Genomic DNA, 18,758 nt, shown 5'->3' on the forward strand with positions numbered 1-18,758 from the left:
CATCCTTTTCTGCCAGGCACAGTGGTCAGGGTGAGATGCTGCTGGCCGGTGAGGATGAGGCTGGAGACCTGCATCCCTGCAGAGTCCTGCAGCCAGAGAGCACCTGTTCCTGGCTCTGTCCTGGGACGTGGAGAGGAAACGTGGGATAAATAAGCACATTTGTTTGTTGGTGTGGGGTCTGGACCTCAGCAGGGGGAAATCAGTGGCAATCCTCAGGGTCCCCTTGCTCTGGCCTTCCCAGAGCCCTTCCAGCCCGTGACCTCGGCAGGGAGCGAGCTCCTCGGTCCACCGGCAATGCCGAGGTGCAGAGGTGACTGCAGCCACCTGCCCTTGCCGGTGATCCTGCTGCAGCCCCAGGCAGGGGCCGGCAGACGAGGGCACGGGGTCAGCGGGTGTGTGTGACGGCGGGGGGCTGATCCAAGGGTCCGAAGCCGTGCCGAAGGTCAGAGCAAGCTTTGCCTCCTGCCCGCCCACTCTGCGGCCGGGGCTCGGGGAGCCACAGCCCGCCCGAGTGGATGACAGCCCGCCGGCCCTTAATGACAGGCTGGGCGCACAGCGCTGCCCGCACAAAGACGGGAAGCTCGGCGCTGCCCGGGGCAGGGGCCGGCACCGAGCGGGACCCGCGGGCTCCATCAGCCCGCCAGAGCCGCGGCCGCTCCCTCGCTGGCTCCGGAGCCAGGCACAGAGCTCTCCCCCTCTTCCTCCTCCTCCCCGAGCTCTGCGAGCCGCAGCCCCCGGGCAGGACGCGAGGTAAGCGCGGCTCCGGCCGCGGGGACACCCCGAGCCCTGCGCGCTCTGCGGCTCGCAGCGATTCGGGGAGACCTCGCCTTCTTCACACTCACACACACAGCACAAACATCTCTCTCCTGCCGTGCCGTGCCCCCGGCTTCCTCCGGCTCTCCTCCTCTCCTGCTTCCCTCTCTCCCGCTCACTCTGGCTGGTTTTCTCCTCCCCCCGAAGCCGCCCCCCCTCCCCCTTTCCGCCTCCCCTCAAGTTTCTCCTTCTGTCTGATTAAATGAGAAGGAAGTGTGGGAGTGGTGGTTTTGAAGCTCTCCCTTTAAGAGGCAGCCTGCAGTGACGAATTGTTGAAATTGCCATTGCAGGATGGCATTCCGCTATAAATTCATTGTTCCACCTCCTCTCATCTTCACATTTCTCTCCCTTCTCCTCTTGTTCACATCGACAGACTGGGGATAACAACAACAACAACAGGAAAGATACAGGGAGGGGGCTTTTACAGAAATCCAGGACATTTTCCCTTCTTGGGCTTTTTTACCTTTTTTTTTTTTTTTCCTCCTTTTTAACCATCTCACCGGAGACGATCGAGGCGGTTTTGGGTGCCTGAATTTCTTCTCTCCCCTTCTCCTCCTTCTCTTCAAAACAAAAGAGGGCAAAAGAAGGAAAGCAGCCCACCGGAGCCCGAGAAAGTGCCGAGTCGCAGCAGACCTGCCCCTGCTGCTGCTGCTGCTGCTGGTGATGATCCGGTGACTACAGCAGAGAAGTGGAAGAGGAGTGGGACGTGCTCAAACTTCTCTACTTGCCGGCTCCGAGCCGTCTCTCCTCCTTTTCCTCTCTCCTCACTTTGCCTCCCGGGCAGCAGCAATTTGGGATTTTTTTTTCCTCTCTCTCTCTCTCGCTCGCTCTCTCCCTCCCTCCCTCTGTCCTTCCATGTGCTCCCGGCTCTTCCCTGCAGAGAAACACAAAGTTCACACGCGAGCGTGAGCGGCATTTGTTGACATTTTTTTCTCTCCCACTCACACTTGACTTCGGGAGCGAGAACTTTTTGTTATTATTTTTATTTTTGTTGTTGCTGGTGTTCTTTTTTCTTTTTTTTTCTTTTTTTTTTTTTTTTCTTTCCCCCGCATCTCTCCTTTCCTCCCCATCCCTTAACTACGCTGCCGCGCTCCGCCGGCCGGCTCCTTCCCCCGCCGTCTCCCGTTGTCACCGTCCCTGTCACCACCACCATTCCCGCGCCGGCCGCCCCGCTGCCCCGCGCCGGGCCGAGGATGCTGCCGGCGCTGCTGTGGCTGCTGCTGGCCGTCCGCGCCGCGCCGCCGCCGCCCGCACCTGCCGAGCCCGGCGCGCCGCCCGCCCGGCCCCCCGCCCCCGGGCCGCCCCGCGGGGCCGTGCGGCGCCTCGACCCGACCTACGCGGGGGGCGGCAGGGCGGGCTACGTGCTCTACGCCGGGGGACAGCGCTTCCTGCTCGACCTGGAGCGCGACGGGCCGCGCTGCCGCTACCGCGGCACGGTGGACGGCAGCCCGCGCTCGCTCGCCGTCTTCAACCTCTGCGGCGGCCTCGACGGCTTCTTCGCCGTGGGCCGCTCCCGCTACACCGTGCGCCCGGCGCGCCGCGCCCCGCGCGGAGAGGCCGCGGCGCGGATCTACGGCGAGGGCCCGGCCCGCGCCCCTCACGTCTTCCGCAGGGAGCGCTTCAGCTTCGAGACGGTGCCGGCCCGCACCAGCTGCGAGACCCGCGACGCCGCCGCGCCGGCGGGCGGGGACGAGCGGCGGCGGCGCCGGCGGCGCTCCGTGTCCCGGGCCCGGCAGGTGGAGCTGCTGCTGGTGGCCGACGCCTCCATGGTGCGCAAGTACGGCAAGGGGCTGCAGCACTACCTGCTCACGCTGGCCTCCATCGCCTCCCGGCTCTACGCGCACGCCAGCCTGGAGAACCACGTGCGGCTGGCCGTGGTGAAGGTGGTGGCGCTGGGCGACAAGGAGAAGGGGCTGGAGATCAACAGGAACGCCGCCACCACGCTCAAGAACTTCTGCAAGTGGCAGCACCAGCACAACCGCCTCGACGATGACCACGAGGAGCACTACGATGCCGCCATCCTCTTCACCCGCGAGGTAGGCACGGCCCTGGCCGTGGGCACGGCCACGAGGTGTCCCTGCAGCGCGGGGTGGCCAGGCTGCCCGGCCACCCGGCTCGCCTTCGCCCAGTGGTTGCCTCCCCGCTCGTGGATCCGGCTGGTCCGTCGGGCAGTGCGGTACCTCAGGGACCGGCACCCACGCCCAGCTGCCGGGGCTGGCAGAGGGATTGAGATGTGTCCCCTGTGCGTGTCCCCTGGCTGTCACCCCGCTGTGGGTGCCCGAGTGCAGTGTTGGGACCCCAGCCCGGTGAGGAGGTAGGACTCAGCCTGTCGTCCCTCTGTTTGAGACATGACTTTGTCCTGTCTGTCCCTGTGGGGTGTTTAACACCTGCCTGGTCCAGGTGGCCAGGGCTGATAGCACTTCCTAGCCTAAATTAGTTCCCAGCCAAACCTGCTAGTGGAAGTGGTGGAGAGCACCGTAGGAGTACAGACACAAGCAAGGGCTTGTGGAGCGCCTTGGGACGCTATTTCCAGCAGGAATGGCTCCACCGCCCTGGAAGCCAGCAGCGCTTATGGCTCCAGTGTAGGATGTAAATGCAGACCGCAGGTAAACAGAGCTGCACAAGCTGAGCGAGCTGGGCTGGTGGCAAGGGGCTGCAGCCCCTGGCTTGTCCCCCAGGTGGGTGCCCTGATCAGCCGTGGGTTGGAGCTGCTTGTGTTGCCCGTGCAGAGCCGTGCCTCGTTGCTCCACGCTGGGTTGTTGATGAATGACATTGCCAGAGGTCGTTAAGGGACATTGCTCTGGTAGACATGTGGCCGAGTTTATGCAATGAAGTTCTGTAAGAATATCCCTTCAGCGGTTTGGGGTTGGTGTTTTCTTTTTTTCCCTTTCCCCAAGTACGAAAAAAAATAACTGCATGACTTTCCGTTCATTTGAGTTCTCCGGCTTTGCTACGTTGTAGGAGCCTGCCAAAAAGGATGCTTTGGATGGTTTGTGGAAGGAGTTGCTCCAGAAGGGGGAAAAAAAGCGCCTGGCTTGCTTTTATAGCTGTAAATAGTTGAAACATTAGGTTCTGTGTCAGGCATCTCTTGTACAGCAGGAGCCCTTTCTTGCAGTTTAAAACCCATCACTGCAATTTGCAGGCTTTCATTTTTTTATCAGTATAACCTGAATGAAGGCAGGCTTCCTAGACTGGGTCAGAATGTTTTTGGGTTTGTTATAAACATCTTTTCTAACGGTTTACTAAGCCTGGGCCAGAATCCATCCCCACTCTCTGAGGAGTGTTTCTCGCTGCCAGTACTCCCACTTATTTCCCTGGGTTATATGATAATTCAGAAGCGCTTAGGGTGGCGGCTGTGAACCTTAACATCAATTATTAAAAGTTAATTTGGATTGAGGTAGGATGTGACTTTAAAGTGCCGTTGCTTTACAGATGCTTAGCTGTAATTCTTTGCACGGACACCCTCCCGCCAGAATGAGAGGGTGCTGCTAATCAGTAATCCACTTTCAAAGACTCGTGAGCAATGCATAGCATTACCTCTCCGGGACGTAAGTAGTGCATGGAATAAACACCACAGTTCCTGTGCTCTCCTTCCACTCTTTAGATGCAAATGTTGCTTGCACTGCTACTCAGGGCTGCTTCTTGAGAAGAAAAGGCATAGGCTTGTGTTTTCTTGGTTTACATTTTAACAGCTCTAACTCTGGGATTAGCTGCTCGATGCAGTTTGGGACAACTTAATCTCCTTTAATGCTTTGCTGTGTGCACACGGTCATTGTTTGGCAGGGTTTGACTGAATTAAGAACCAGACTGGAGTTTCTTGCTACATGTGTTCATGATGTTCTTTGCAGAGAGCGTGTGTGAGCCCACACGATTTTTATATGCTTACCCTTGAAATGTCAACATGAATCTGTTTGCTCCTTGTGGAATGTAAACACAAAAAGGGTTAAAGGACGAAAAAGCGGTGGAGATGTTTCCTGGAGAAAACAGCCCCGCTTTGAACTGAAGGAGAGATTTTTTCCAGTTTAGCTTTTCAATGAGAGTGGCAGCAGTTGGCAGGAGAACACCACTTTTACAACTCTGTTTTGGATGGATGAAGTTGGTTGCTAGGCTGCAAGACGCCGAGCCGTGGCTGCGTGTTTTGATGGGCTCTGAATATCGTCATGCTGATTGTTGAACATCCAGATGTCTCTTTCTAAGTGCCGTGGGTTTCGGGCATTGGGTAAACGTGTGAGGTGCATTTTCCATGGTTGTTTACTAACTGAGGCCACCTTGAGCTTGGTGAACAGGGTAATATTTGCAGATCGTTTGTCAGCTGAATGCATGGCCTCAGCTGTATGGAATTGGTTTTGTGGAGATAGAATCTGCCTTGTGCGTGGCTGGTGCCATACAAATCCCTAATATAATTATTATCTTTGTTCCAGAGTGACATTGGATCGGATGTTATTTTTTTACACCAAAAGAGGGCTTTATTTGAGTTCCTTATAAAGGCAGAATCCTGACAGAATTCAGCAGTGTTCACTTCATCCTCTTTGTCTGTCTTTACTTTTTTAAAGATGAATTAGTAACCACTGATAGATGGAGAGTGCATTGGCAGATCTCCTTTATTATTAAATTAGTAGTGGTTCATTATATTATATAAATTCAAATTATGGTTGTCATCATCATCATCATTCATACTAGGAAGTACTTCCCATGTAAAAAAAAAAATAGAAGGAAATTTATTCATTCTGAGTTAAAGCAGCCACTTACTTCTGGTCATAATCTTTATTTAATTGGATCAGGGCTTTAAAGCAGTTATCCTGCAGATCACAGGAAATCAGTATGAACATGATTTCAGTTTGGGCTGATACAGGCAACATCTTAAAGCTGGTTTTAGGCTTTGTGTTGCTTATCAGAGATGGCAAGGGTCCATTAGCTGCAGCGGGTCCTGTGTTTACTCTGTAAATGCAGGGAGCACTAGAGTAACATGTCTGGCCATTGTGAAAACCTTCAGTGGACACAGAATTATCTGTCACTAAATACTGCAGAAATCTATTTCGGTTCCACAGTGATTATTTAAATCTGATAATGAGAAGTGTATTTTCCCAGTGGTCCCAATCTCTCATTTTGACCCATGAGGGAGGGGCAGGATGAAGGATGACAGAGGTCTGACTTGACAGTAAGAAAATATGATAATTTTTGATATTTCTAAATTTCCTCAAGGTAGCTTGACCATAACAGCCTTAGAGAGTGCACGGGTCCCCTGCTGTTGGACTACTTTGTGGTTGAGTCCTTGGCAGCAGCTGTAAATCTTCAGGCCACATGAATCCCAGAGCATCCTCCATGGAATAGAGTGGTGCAAGGATGCAATTCTGGTGGCCAGGTGAGTCCTCCACCCCACAGAGCAGTGGCTGTGTGGTTGGGAGGAGGAAAAGCTTGCAAAGCCCTCCTTCCCTGGAGATTAGATCACTTGTTGTCCATGGCAGTGAAGTCAACAGCAAATTTAGAATGTAGTGTTTCATCGCTTGTTCTCTCAGTGGCAGTGAAGTCAACAGCAAATTTAGAGTTTATTCTGTTTCAGCCTTTTTTGTAGTGAACGGTTTGCAGAAGCTGGAAGCAGATTATCTTCAGATTTTTATGGGTGCCACAAAACACTTGCCAGATTACTTGTCACAGTAGCAAAACAGGTTAGATGGGACTTGCAAACTGCAGTTGAACTCACAGTTCTTTTTCTGATGTCCAGCCTGCTCTGCAATTATCCTCCAGAATTCATCCAGTCTATTTCATTAGTGGCCCTTAGTTAAATTTCAAGTGAACTATTGAATGCATTTGGACAAAATCCAGCTCTTTTCCTTTCCCCCCCCAGTTCTGAATCATCTGAAGATTAAAATAGATGTTTCTCACAGTAGATACAGACATTAGGAACAAGAAAAAAATCCTTTCCTAAGTGCTTGTTAGCATCATCTGTGATAGTACCATCATGCCTGGCTTGAGCAGAGGGTTCATGCTAGAGCCAAAGGCCACTGTCCTGCCTTTTTCTACACAGTAATTATATGAGGCTGGTGTGTTTGATTTAGTTTAACTGTCCATCTGGCAGTGCTGTTGAAATTTAGCAGCAAGCTTTGTATTATCTCAGCTCTGTAGATGATAATATCATTGCATGGAGCACATGCTTGCTTTGGCTCTACTTCTTTCTTCTTTATTTTCTGTGTTATCATCTTCCAACAATTATTATCCCCTAGTAGTAAAACAAGTCACTGTACAATGGTCAGTAGACTAGATTTCACTGTTAATTATTGTTACTCTGAAGAAATTGTAGTGTGATGTGTATAATAGCTTCATAGTGTTTTCACCAACTTTGATGCACATCTAATACATTTAAATAATGTCCCTGGGGAAAACAAAGTGGGGCAGAACTGACAGAGAAGTTTGATTGACCCTGATCTGGAGAGTTGGTGTGGAGTTTCCCTACAAAGGAACTGTGGCTTAGGCGGGTTAAATGACACATTTTTACTTGTCGTAACTGAAACTTCTCCTCATGCAGATTCCAAATGCCTTGTGTGCATTTTTGTCAATATTTTAAATTAACCTGTAGTTTTTATAACTCTGCAGTGGGGTTTTTTTTTGTTTTTTTCAAATGCTCAAGCCTCAGGCTCATATTTATCATTTGAACCCCAAAAGCAAATGACCTTAATTTTTAAGTTAAACTACTGGGGAAATAGATTTAGGTTTCGTTTTGGTGGCTGTGGCAGGTATCACCATTGTGATTTTCCTCAGAAGGTAACCACCCTCTCAAAATGTGGCTGGGAGAGGACAGAGCAGTAACCCAGTGGGTCTTTCCTCACCTGGAATCCTTTCTGCTCGTGTGAACAGCCCTTTTTCAAGCCACGTGTGCCACTCCACATTGCTGTGACATCAGTGAGAGCTCACCCACTGTGCAGAGGAGCTCCTGGGAGGGTGGATGTGTGTGTTCCTAACCCCACCCTCCCTCCCTCCCTCCCTGCCCGGCCTGCGGTGGGAACGCTGCTGCGGGAAGTGGGAAAGTCGTGCTTAATGCCTTCCTCCGCTTGAGGGATTGTCGGTCTGCATCGCCCACCTCCCAGGAGAGGGCCTTAACCAGGAGGCTGTAAGCTGTTCCAGGTGTTAAGGAAACTTTCCGCCCCTCTGACCCAAGGTCTGTCACTGTTAAGTGAGTCATTCATATGGTGAGAACGACAGGAATCTGACCTGAAGCCGCTGAGCGGAGCGCAGGGCTTGGAGCGAGGTGGTCTGGGTTCCTCAGGCATGGAGAGGAGCCTGTTTCTGGGATTTACCACAGGCTGGTCAGTGGGAAAGAAGAAGGATGAGCAATAGGGACCAAAAATTGAGTCCCTTCACTGACTGCACTTCAGCTGCAGCCTGGGCTAGAGAAAGCTTGGGCTCAGGAGGAGCCACAGCTCCCTGTGTGCGTGGCAGAGCCGGGTGTAGTCCATACAGCGCTCTCCTGAAAAATGTGCTTCTTGTTGGCCTTGTCCCTGGAAGGAATTGGTAGCTGGATCATGTTGTTACTGGGAAAAGGCTTTAGCTGGTGAGCTGTTTCGAAGGGGCCAGAAGAGCAAGTGGACAGAGCTGTGAAGGTTTTAGCTGTGCTTTACGAGAAGGTGATGTGCAGCTTGGCTGCTACAAAGCCTCATCCTGGGGGTTCCTCTCATTCTGGTCTGAGAAGCTCTGTGGGCTCAGCTTCCCTCAGGGGCAAAGGTGGAGAAACATGAAACATCTGAACCCCAATAAGCAAAGTGCCCAGCTGCTTCAGACTGTGGAGCTGTGGCACTTTGGGGCCCACAGGATCCCAAACTGCAAGCCCTGTGAGGGGTAGATAACTCAGAAGACCTGACAACATGTTCTTCTGCCTTAAATCCCACTAAACTGTCCACACTGGTGCTCATATCATGTTTTGGATCTGGCCAGCGGGGTCTGAGCTAATACCAGGTTTCACTGAACAGTTTATTCCTATTTTGAAACCTTCTGTGGAACGCGTTTCAGGTGAAGTAAAGTCCCTGCTCCAGCCGGGACATGGTGGCAGTTGTCTCCCTTCACAACAAGGCCATGTACACATGGCAGCCAGCCAGCTGCTCCTGATGCATTTAGAATGCCAAGAAAACTTGGCCTCTAATGAGCTGTCTAATTAACTACTAGACTTGTGATGTACAGCTTAGTTTGACTAAGCCATTCCTTTGCCAAAGCTTAAGTCTGAACATCTCTTGCCTCCTGCATAGCAAATGCATTTCCTTGTCACTATTCTGTTTTGAAACTACCGTGAAGCAGCTCAAGGGCCAGGCTGCTTTCCTTCCTTAGAAATAATCAAAACGCACTCTTTAAAGCTTCTGCTGCTGTTTCAAGGCAATTGAGCATCCAGATCTGAGTAGCTGAAGAACTTTCTAATAGGAGCAAAAAAAAAAAAAAAGGGAAATAATCATTGGAAACTGATTTTATGTATCACGGGTCCCCTCTTTCCTTGTGTTTTAGCTGGAGTATGAAAAGTTGAGGCTACCCGCACAGATTTTTTAAGATTGCATCATTACATTGAAGCCTGTTCTTAACAAAAATTTGAAGTATTTTCCAGGGAAATAAAACCCTCTACTGTACTCCCAGAAAGTTTACTTCATGAAACTAGTAGACTGCTTTCTAGGACTGCCCAGGAAAGCAAAAAACAAACATAGCTATTGATTCTGGTGATGAATAATCCATAGCCAGTGTTTGATGGGTAAGGAGGCATGATTTTCAGTAACATCACTTGCAGTCAAGCTGTTTGGAAGCTGGTGTTAGTGAATTGACCCAAAAGCAAACTGTTCAGAATATTTGTCTCAGAGATGCCACTTGATAGGCTGCAGTTCTGTTTTTAGTATATACTGTGAAAAGAGGTGTATTCCAGTTCAAATGCTGCAGAGGCAGGAGAAGTAAAGAAGTCAGTGAGACAATGACAACATAGAGGAGCCCTCAGTAATCTGCCTAAATGATTATTGATAATGGCAGCCTTAGCTGCATATGAGCATCCTCAGGCAGTCACCAAGGGCTGGAACTGGCAGGGAAAACCAGGATTCTCACAGCCATGGCATGCCCTGCTCTAGCAGCAGATGGGCAACCCACAGACATCCCCATAGCAGCTTCTTACAAGGGAGCTGATGCCAGATAATATTTCCTGTCCTTGTTTCCAGAATCCTTTACAAGGCCCTCTGCTGCTTCCCAGGTGGGATTGGCCATTGGCCACCAGGGAGGTGGCCACGGGGCTACTGAGGGACCAGGGCTCTGCTGTAGCACTGCCCACCAATTCCTGACCCCGTGGTGGGCACTCCTCTCCTCTCTGGGGATGGCTGGTCCCACAGCATCTGAGGACACCTGTGTGCCAGCTGTCTGTGGGGAACTGGAGGAGCTAGGTGATGTTAGATATAAGCAGTTTGCAGAATCGTGTCTTTCCTGCTGTGGGATTTCCTAGCACCAGCCTCTGGTACAGCCCTGATAGCTAGGGAAGACATTGTAATGCAATCCTGTGCACAGTCTTTGAACTGCTGAGGTGAGATTATGGTAACATCTCTGCCCCAATGTTCCATGCTCCACACATCCCATCAGAATTAGCTCTGTGCAAGTGTCTATACTAAAACAAGATTGCCAGCTTAGAAGAATTGCATTTTTTAGTTACATTTGTGTCATCAAGCCTGGTGAATCATTGAGAAGTCCGGCTGTGCCTGCTGCTGTAAATTCCCAGCGTAGCTGCTTCTTGTGTGCAGATGGGAGTAAATCCTGACTGGCATGAGGCTTCTGGGTGCTGCTGCCATTGTGCCCACGCTGGGAGCAGTGCTGATGTCAGTACCTATGTAATAATGACACCCAAATACAAGAAAAGACTGAGTGACACAGACTCTGCGTGCAGAGACAGAGCCTGAATTAATGCAGTTTATGCCATCTTGGCACTGTCAACCTGTCTAGCCCTCCTCCAGCAAGCTGCTTTCTGTCTGATTCATGTGCTTTTGGGTACTGGTGTAAGAATTTCAGTTCAGCTGCTTGTGTGGATTCAGGTCACATTGCTCTGGCACAGAATCACAGGATCAGTCGTGTTGGAAATGACCTCTGAGGTTGTTGAGTCCCACCTATGAGTGACCACCACCTTGTGCTAGGCCATGGCTCCACATCCAGTCTTTCCTTAAACACCTCCAGGGACACTGGGCAGCCCCTTCCAATATCTAATCACCCCCTCTGTGAAGAAACTCTTCCTAATGTCCAACCTAGACATCAAGCTTAAGACTCTGTCTTCTTGTCCCATTGATAGTTTCCTGGAAGCCAGAACTGAGCCTGAAATTCTTCCTCCATTTATGTAACACTATGTATTTTTAACTTGGAAAATTCTTTATTGGGAAAAAAACACATACTTTTTTCTTTTTTTAATTTTTTTTTGTTTGTAGAGAGATGCTCTGTTACAGTATCTGTGCACTTTGTGTGGTTTTCTTTAACTTCAGTGGGGTTTGGATCCTGTGCATTTCAAGTTTGCCTAACCTGTCATAATCAGTGAACACTGCTGCTCTGAAGCCTCCTACAAGGTGTCTCTTATTCAGATGGATTAATTATGAAAGGCTTCATAAAAACAGTCCTTGTAGAAAGAGATCTGAAGGGAAGAGGAGAGTCCTGAAATTGAAGGAGAAAAAGTGCTCTTTGATCATTTTCATAATAACATTTGTCATGCCTTGAAAATGACAGTTTCATTCAACCACAATGAAATGTTGGAGTGTTCCAAATAGCATGGCCCCTACTTTTCCTTCTCATCCAAAAGATGTGTATATATGCACATTCACACTAATATTCTTCCCTCTGCTTCAACAAAAGAATGGAAAAATTACTGCTGGTGATAAAAACAGTGTCTGACCAAAGTTTAAAGACAAAACCTGATGCTACCTGCATGGTTTTTGGAGAGACCCCATTTCTACATGTGGGAGAAGTGGCTAAGTTGTTGGAGTTTTGCACTCCTGCTGTCACTGACTCTCAGCAATCTGTGGGAATTGCTAAATACTTGGTATATCATTGGGTAACACACTCTTAATTGTACTGCTTGACGGATGTGTAATGAGGTTTCACATGTAACAATTTCAATTCTGTTAAGAGAGAGTATAGGATTGGCTTCAGAAAAAAGAGGTGATCTCTGCTTCAAGGACTGATCAGTAAGCTGAAGCTTTCTCTGTGCCTTGGTTTACCTTCTGTGAATAAAGAGAATTTTCAGGTTTTATTGTCAATGAGGCAATGGTTCCATGGTATATTTTCAGTACCTACCTCAATGCAGGTGTGAGCATCGTAGAAATACAAATTTAACTAACAACAATGAGCTGCAGAACGTATCCAAAACCCGTTAAAGTCCATGAAAATACTCCCACTGACCTTACCAGGGACTGGCTTGCAGTGCTTCTAACATCTTCAGCTGGAACTTTACACTGATATTTCCATCCAGGTCCTGCCATTGGCAAAGGCGACTTTAACCGGTTGTTACCGCTGGGTGTAAAACTTCATTTTAATGATTTTTTTTTTTAAAATTTTCTTTTTTCTTTCCCCCTCGCCGGGCAGGATTTATGTGGGCACCATTCCTGCGACACCCTGGGCATGGCAGACGTCGGGACCATCTGCTCCCCCGAGCGCAGCTGCGCGGTGATCGAGGACGACGGCCTGCACGCGGCCTTTACGGTGGCTCACGAAATCGGTATGCGGCGCCTTTTCTGTTCCCCTGCCAAGCCAAACACTCGCAGCAGCTGCATCGGGAACCAAAATACCCCGCAATTAATTCCAGATTTCCCCCGGCCCGGAGCCCCGCCTGGGGATTAGGGCTGTGTACACATGCACTTCAGGGTTAACTAATAAGGGATCAGAAGGCAGGGGAAGGCGCACAGTAGGTGTTTCCTCCCTGACAGTGGCCTTTCTGAGCAGCAGTTGGAGTGAAAATTCAAAGGCTGCTGCTACTGCCCTGAGATGTCAATGCTTGGCCTCCCCGAGAAAGCTTTTGGCCCATCTGTTGTCATTTGCATGCACTTATTTATTGGAAAATAACTCGCATTTTTCAACTTGTTGCATGCGCTACTGTTAGGAAGCTTTTTTTCCTTGCATTACCTGCAGAGAAAAGCTTTTGTGGTAAAAACCCAACATAATTCTAGTATCTTTGTAAGTGTATGGAAACTCCACTTTTATGAGTCCTGCAATAAGTGAAATGGTATTGAGGTGATAAAGGTTTGGTCACCAAACCCGTTTAGCTTTGTTTCAGTTTCCACCTCAGTGGACAGCAATTGAATTACGAGCCTTGCATGTATCCTTCAGAAGGGTTTAAGACAGGATTAGTGACAGAAGAAAGTTTGTGTTCTGGGATATTACTTCTGTCATGATGTATCTCTTCAGAGAGACTGCTGCCATCTTGATCATGTTTAATTTACTGATGTTTTGTGGACTGTGTTCACTGGAAATACATCTGTTATAAGGGCTGTTCGCTTTGGGGAGTGAACAGCAATCTGAAAGTGGAGAATGTTCTTTTATTTTCTTTTTTAAAAAAATATTCTTGGAAGAAAATAACAAGGAAAGGGGAACTTTCACAGAGAGCCAGCTGCTGAATTGCCTTGTACCTCGTGCCAAACCAAAGCAAAGTTTGCTTTGGGAGTATCATTGCAGTGGTTCCATTTTCAAGGAGCTTGCAGGTAGGGCGTGAGATCTGAGTGCCTTATACATGTGGCTGAGGAAGCAGAGGTCACCAGGAATGGAAAATGACCTGATTCTTCAGTGACAAGTGACCCTAACCCTGCTCCTCCTACAGCCCTGCAAAGGAATTAGATCAGCAGTGGCTGGAGAAGGAATCGGGTGTTGCATGAAAACATGAAATGCTGTGGCAGGATGAGTCCCCAAAGCAGGAATTCTATTTTAGTAAGCAACAAGGTCACAACAAAAGAGGAAGTCCTCTGGAATCACTAATTCAGTGCATTTAGGGAGAGCTACAGCTGTAATAGACAGATTCACATGGGACGTGGCTGTCGGTGCAGTGAATGAGCCATCACAAACCTGGGATGTGTTAAGTGGCAACCTTAGCCTCTCACTCAAAGCCAGAGTGTTGGGGACACTGCTTGTGTCCCGTGCACCCAGAGGTGATGTCTCTGCTCAGGGTCAGTGGGTAGGGTTGGCTGAGGAGCCCTCGTGATGGATCTCGTGCGTGAAGAGGAGAGCAGTGTCTTTCCTGCCATTTGATCAGCAATAAATACATTTTTAGGTAGATAAAAAATCAAAGAACACAGATCAGTAAAGATAGGGATGAGCAGCAAACGTTCACATTGTTACCTTGAATTCCACACAGCGAAAATATAAGCAAAAGTGAATTATTTTTAGTGATTGAGAAGCACGTTTTGGAGAAAAGCCATTTTCATACCTAGGCATTTACAGGAATCTCTAAAAACTGTAATTTTCAATGTAAAAAAGGCATGAATTGAAACGAATAAATAAGAACCCTAATGGACATAAAACCTCTAGTTTGAGGCTGTTTAAAATAACATCCTCTTTTTTTCCTCCTCACCAGAAGTTTTTAAGAAAGGAGGGATGTCAAGTCACAGAATAATCTTTGTGTGTGTGGCCTGAAGTGGGAGAAGCTGAGAAGAAAACACAGCTAAAATTGCTTGAGTACTTAAATTAAATCAAAGGTCAAAAAAGGATGAAAAATAAAAGTGTGGCATGGATACCCTTTAGTTAAGCACTTTGGGGACTTGCTTTATTTTATTTGGAGACCAGATTTCTTCCTACAATCCAGAAATCTCCAAGTTCCCCCTGTAGTGTGGGCAGGGTGTAGCTTTAATTTTATGGTGGCTCAGTTTCTCAGTCAGAGGGGATGCTCTGAGCCCAAGATGTTATTTTCTGTCAGTTGGAAGGTCAAGGTGAGCCACTGAGTGAAGCAGAGTCACTCTCAGTGGGTTTTGTGCACAGGGAGCAAATGCAGCATCTTCTACACAGACTTGATCTTCAGAGTGTGCTCACTGTGACTTCCAGGGGATCTGGACGCTCTTGCTTCCCCCCTGAAGGATCCAAGAGCGTTTTCCAGGCTCAGATTCTTTCTCTGGAAGGCAACCAAAGTCAACTGAGCTGCAGCTCAACCCGACAGGAGGGTGCACAGCTCGGGGGCTCAGGTTGGGTTGGGGCACCAAAAAGCAGCTTTGCTGCAGAGCAAACCTGCTGCTTCTCCTGCCAGGGTTTCTGCCACATCACGTGTGAGATGTTTGTTTTGTTTCTTTCAGATAAAATAGATGGATTTTGACCAGTGGTTTTTGAGGGGGAGAGGATGAATGAGCAGCAACAGGCAAAACCTCCACAGGCCTGTAAAGGAGAGCACAGGAAGGAATAGATGCAACCAAATTCTTGGTACAACTGATTAGCTGGCAATAAGAGGTGGAGATCTTTATATAAAGTTTGATAAGGTAGGACCTGAATCTTGTCCTACTTGTATGTAGGAAAATCAGTAATAGCTTGTCTCCAATGTCAAATGAAAAAAAAAAGAGGATAATATAAAAAAAACCTGAAAGAAACCTTGTAACTTTGAATGTGATAATCCAGTTTCTCCTCAGACTACAGGGGAGTGGTGCTAATACCGTAAATGTTATTTTGAAATCACAGCCCACGAAGACATCCAGCCACCAAGGTAAATTCACATCTGGTTATTTTCTAGCAGGGGACATGCTGCTGTCAGTTGGGACAGCAGTAGGTTCATTTTCACAAAAATAACCTCCAGGATTCTTGCCTGAAATCATCAGTTCCTCACCATGTTGTGGCATATGGATGCCTTTTTTTACTTCTAGCAGCTGCTTCAGCTACACCTCCACAGCTCTGCAGAGTTGTCTGAGCTTAGGCACAGAATGTAGGCATTCTCCAAGCCTTAGCTATCAGCAGCCTATTGTCTGCAAAAAATGATGTTTCCTTGCTTCATGCGCTGGGACATGTGGAGTAGAGCACTGAAGAACCTGAGATTGCTCATAATCTCAACAGTTATTTTATCTTTTTCATAGGGCAGCACTACATTGCTTCTCCACATATCCCTTATTAAAATAACTATCAGGAAGCAAAACCAGTGAGATTTGCACTCTAACACTGTGGACTTTTGGATCAGAGATTTGTTACTTGGACAGTGCTGAGTTATAAACAAGTGAAGGTCAGCATGATCCAGCATCAGCAACAGGCACAGTCAAATCATTTGAAATTCCATTTGACATCTTTTGTGATGGGATATATCCATGTTTTGCAGCCTGGTGCTGTGTTTTGAGGTACAGTCATGGTCAGGAGTTGGTGCTAGACTCCCAGTGTGCTTTGGCACAGCCGTACCACCACCCTAAACAGTTTGCATCTACAAGAGCAAAACGTGAAGAGTTCAAGGGGATCTAAGTGGAGCTACTGCTTTTTTTATCAATAGGAAATTTCCCCAAATCGCAAAGGGAATCCTAGGGAAGGCCAAGAATTAAACTTGAGTTTTGATCTAGAGCCTCCTGAGTTTTGATCTGGTCCTTAAATACAAAAGCATCCTTCAAGCAGGCAAAGCTCCAGTTCAGCTCAGTGGGAGTTACATGGGTCTGACAGCATAAATTATATCTATCTTTGTTCTTTCCATCAGTCTTGAGAAACTTACTTTTTCGAAAAGAGGGAATACAGCCTTTTCTCTCAGTGATAATGTTCATTTGACCTTTTGCAATGTTCCTACTCCTCTGTTACACAAACCTTCTGGCATGCAGTTACTCCTTCTGTCCTCCTGAGTAATATGGTTTACTGATGTTGTTTCCAAATAGTTTATTTTTAGGCTGTAGCTTTAGCATTGCTACGTGGAACTAATTAAACCTTTGTTCATTAGTTTCCTTTTATCTTTCACATGTGACTTTTGGGGAGGGAAGGCCAAAGGGTGGGATAAAAGCAGCCTTCAAATATGTTTAGAAAATTGCTACAAAAATTTGCATAATAAATCATTCCCCATGTCCACGTGGGGCAGCACAAGGGGTAATGGCCTGAAATTGCAGCAGGGGAGATTTGCTTTATGCATTAGCCAAAATCATCTAAGCAGGACAGTGGAGGGCAGGACTGAAGTGCTTGTGGAGGCTGCGATTCTGGAGGTCCACAGGAGCCAGCTGGCTAAAGCAGCTCAGGGGATGCTGATCCTAGCCCAGGGCAGAGGAATGCACAGGATGCGTCGTCAAGGTCTCTGCTCAGCTGCATTTTCTGTGGCTGTGAGGAGTTAGCACAGCATCCTCCACAGCTGGGCTGGGTAATGCCTGAAACCAAGGGACTGCACACAAACTAGAACTAGAAAATTGTGGCATGGTTTGGGTTGGAAGGGGCCTGAAAATGATCCTGTTCTACCCCCTGCCAGGAGTAGGGACACCTTCCTCTATGCCAGGTTGCTTCAAGCTGGCCTTGGACACTTCAGGGACAGGGCAGCCACAGCTCTTCTGTGCCAGGGCCTCACTGCCCTCACAGCCAAGAATACTCTTTGTGTATTAAGTAATAACTTTGATACTAAATCTTTTCCATCATGGCATCATTCTGTGGCCTCTGTCACCACTGAGGACAAAAGTGTCACCAGCACCATCAGCAAAATGTATTAGAGAGCATGACTTTCTGTCAAAAAGCCATTTTAGAAGTGAGGTATTGCTCCTGGCATCTCTTCTCACGTGGCTCACTGAAATGCATCAGAATACCACAAATCTGAGTGGATTGGAGCTGTTTGTTCAGAGCCTGAGCTGTGTGTGAGGTGCAGGTCACTGAGGAAGGAATAGCATGTCTAACTTAGAGCAAACTCTGATTCTGACTTCTTCAGTAACAAATGAAACTGAGAACAACGTGTGTGATACTTGAAGGAGTCTTTTGATGTCCGTGGAAGAGTCAGAAAATACTCCCACTCCTTGTTTTACCACATGTGCTCATTTTGTGTAGACTCAGAAGTAACTAAATACAGCAATCTTCTCTTTGCCATGTTCTGCTGAACATGCAGCCCTTTGATTTCAAGGCTGTCGAGATAAAGCAGATAAAGACAAGTTTCAGACCTGACAGCTACAAATCTGCTGCAGCCTTTCATTTCAAGGGGGATACATTGCCAGGGGCACAGAGTCTCACAGCCACATGAGAAAAACAGTGGAGGTTGGGAGTCTCATATTATGTTTCCTTCATGACAGATGAAGTTTAGGCAAATATCCAGGTAATCACAATTAGGCAGATTTGCTTTCTTAAAACAACAAAAAAAAAACAGAGACTACACTCATCCAAGTCTTCTCTTCTGACATACATCAGGAAAATTGCTTGATTCCTCCTCTTTGAACCTTTTTTCAAAGTTCTGTCTTAACTTCTGCTTGCAAAAGCTCTCAAATTAAGCCCTCATGAACATAACCCTTTTGATTAAGAGAAAAGCTGGGCAGACAAAGCTAAGCCTTCACAAGAGCTGAAGGTGGGGCAGAAAATTAAGCTGATGCCTCAAAAAGCAAACATCAGTTGTCTAAAAGGTTGCTGGTTAAAATTTTGAATAAAAATTCTTGGCTTGCCCAGCAACATTTTTATTAACTTGGAACATTATATAAAACATATCATCATTCCACCTGCAGCAGGCATGGTGCTTAAAGCAAACTGTAAAATTCTGTGTTTTGCCTAATATTTCACAGCAGTCATTATCAAAAAATACGCTACAGACATGGTTTGGTGGTGGATTTGGCAGTGTTAGATTGATGGTTGTGCTCGATGGTCTTTTCCATCTTTTCCATCAACCTAAGTGATCCCTGACTTTATGATCCTAAAAGAAGTTCAGTGTTCAGCCTGGGCCCGCAGCCTTCCAGACTGCAGGGTAAAGCAGAGATTGCTTTCCTCCTTGGCAGGCAGATAATACAAATACAATAATGTACTTTTTGTGGGGGGAGACTCCTGGTGCAGCAGACAATGCCATTTTTTTATGTTCTTGCTCTCCCACA

The 18,758-nt window shown here is 47.8% G+C and overlaps 1 protein-coding gene across 1 annotated transcript in view; it reads left to right on the plus strand.

The window, feature by feature from the left end:
* Nucleotides 1–1,100: 1,100 nt before the first annotated feature.
* ADAMTS5 (ADAM metallopeptidase with thrombospondin type 1 motif 5) overlaps nucleotides 1,101–18,758 on the plus strand; it is a 55,937-nt gene continuing 38,279 nt past the window's right edge. Inside the window, exons 1-2 of the mRNA XM_063419333.1 lie at nucleotides 1,101–2,849; nucleotides 12,376–12,508. Coding sequence (XP_063275403.1) covers nucleotides 2,007–2,849; nucleotides 12,376–12,508 — 976 coding nt within the window. The 5' untranslated portion in view covers nucleotides 1,101–2,006. The remainder of the gene's footprint in view (nucleotides 2,850–12,375; nucleotides 12,509–18,758) is intronic.

This window comes from Prinia subflava, chromosome 25, assembly GCF_021018805.1.
Source record: "Prinia subflava isolate CZ2003 ecotype Zambia chromosome 25, Cam_Psub_1.2, whole genome shotgun sequence".
Taxonomy (NCBI): Eukaryota; Metazoa; Chordata; class Aves; order Passeriformes; family Cisticolidae; genus Prinia; species Prinia subflava.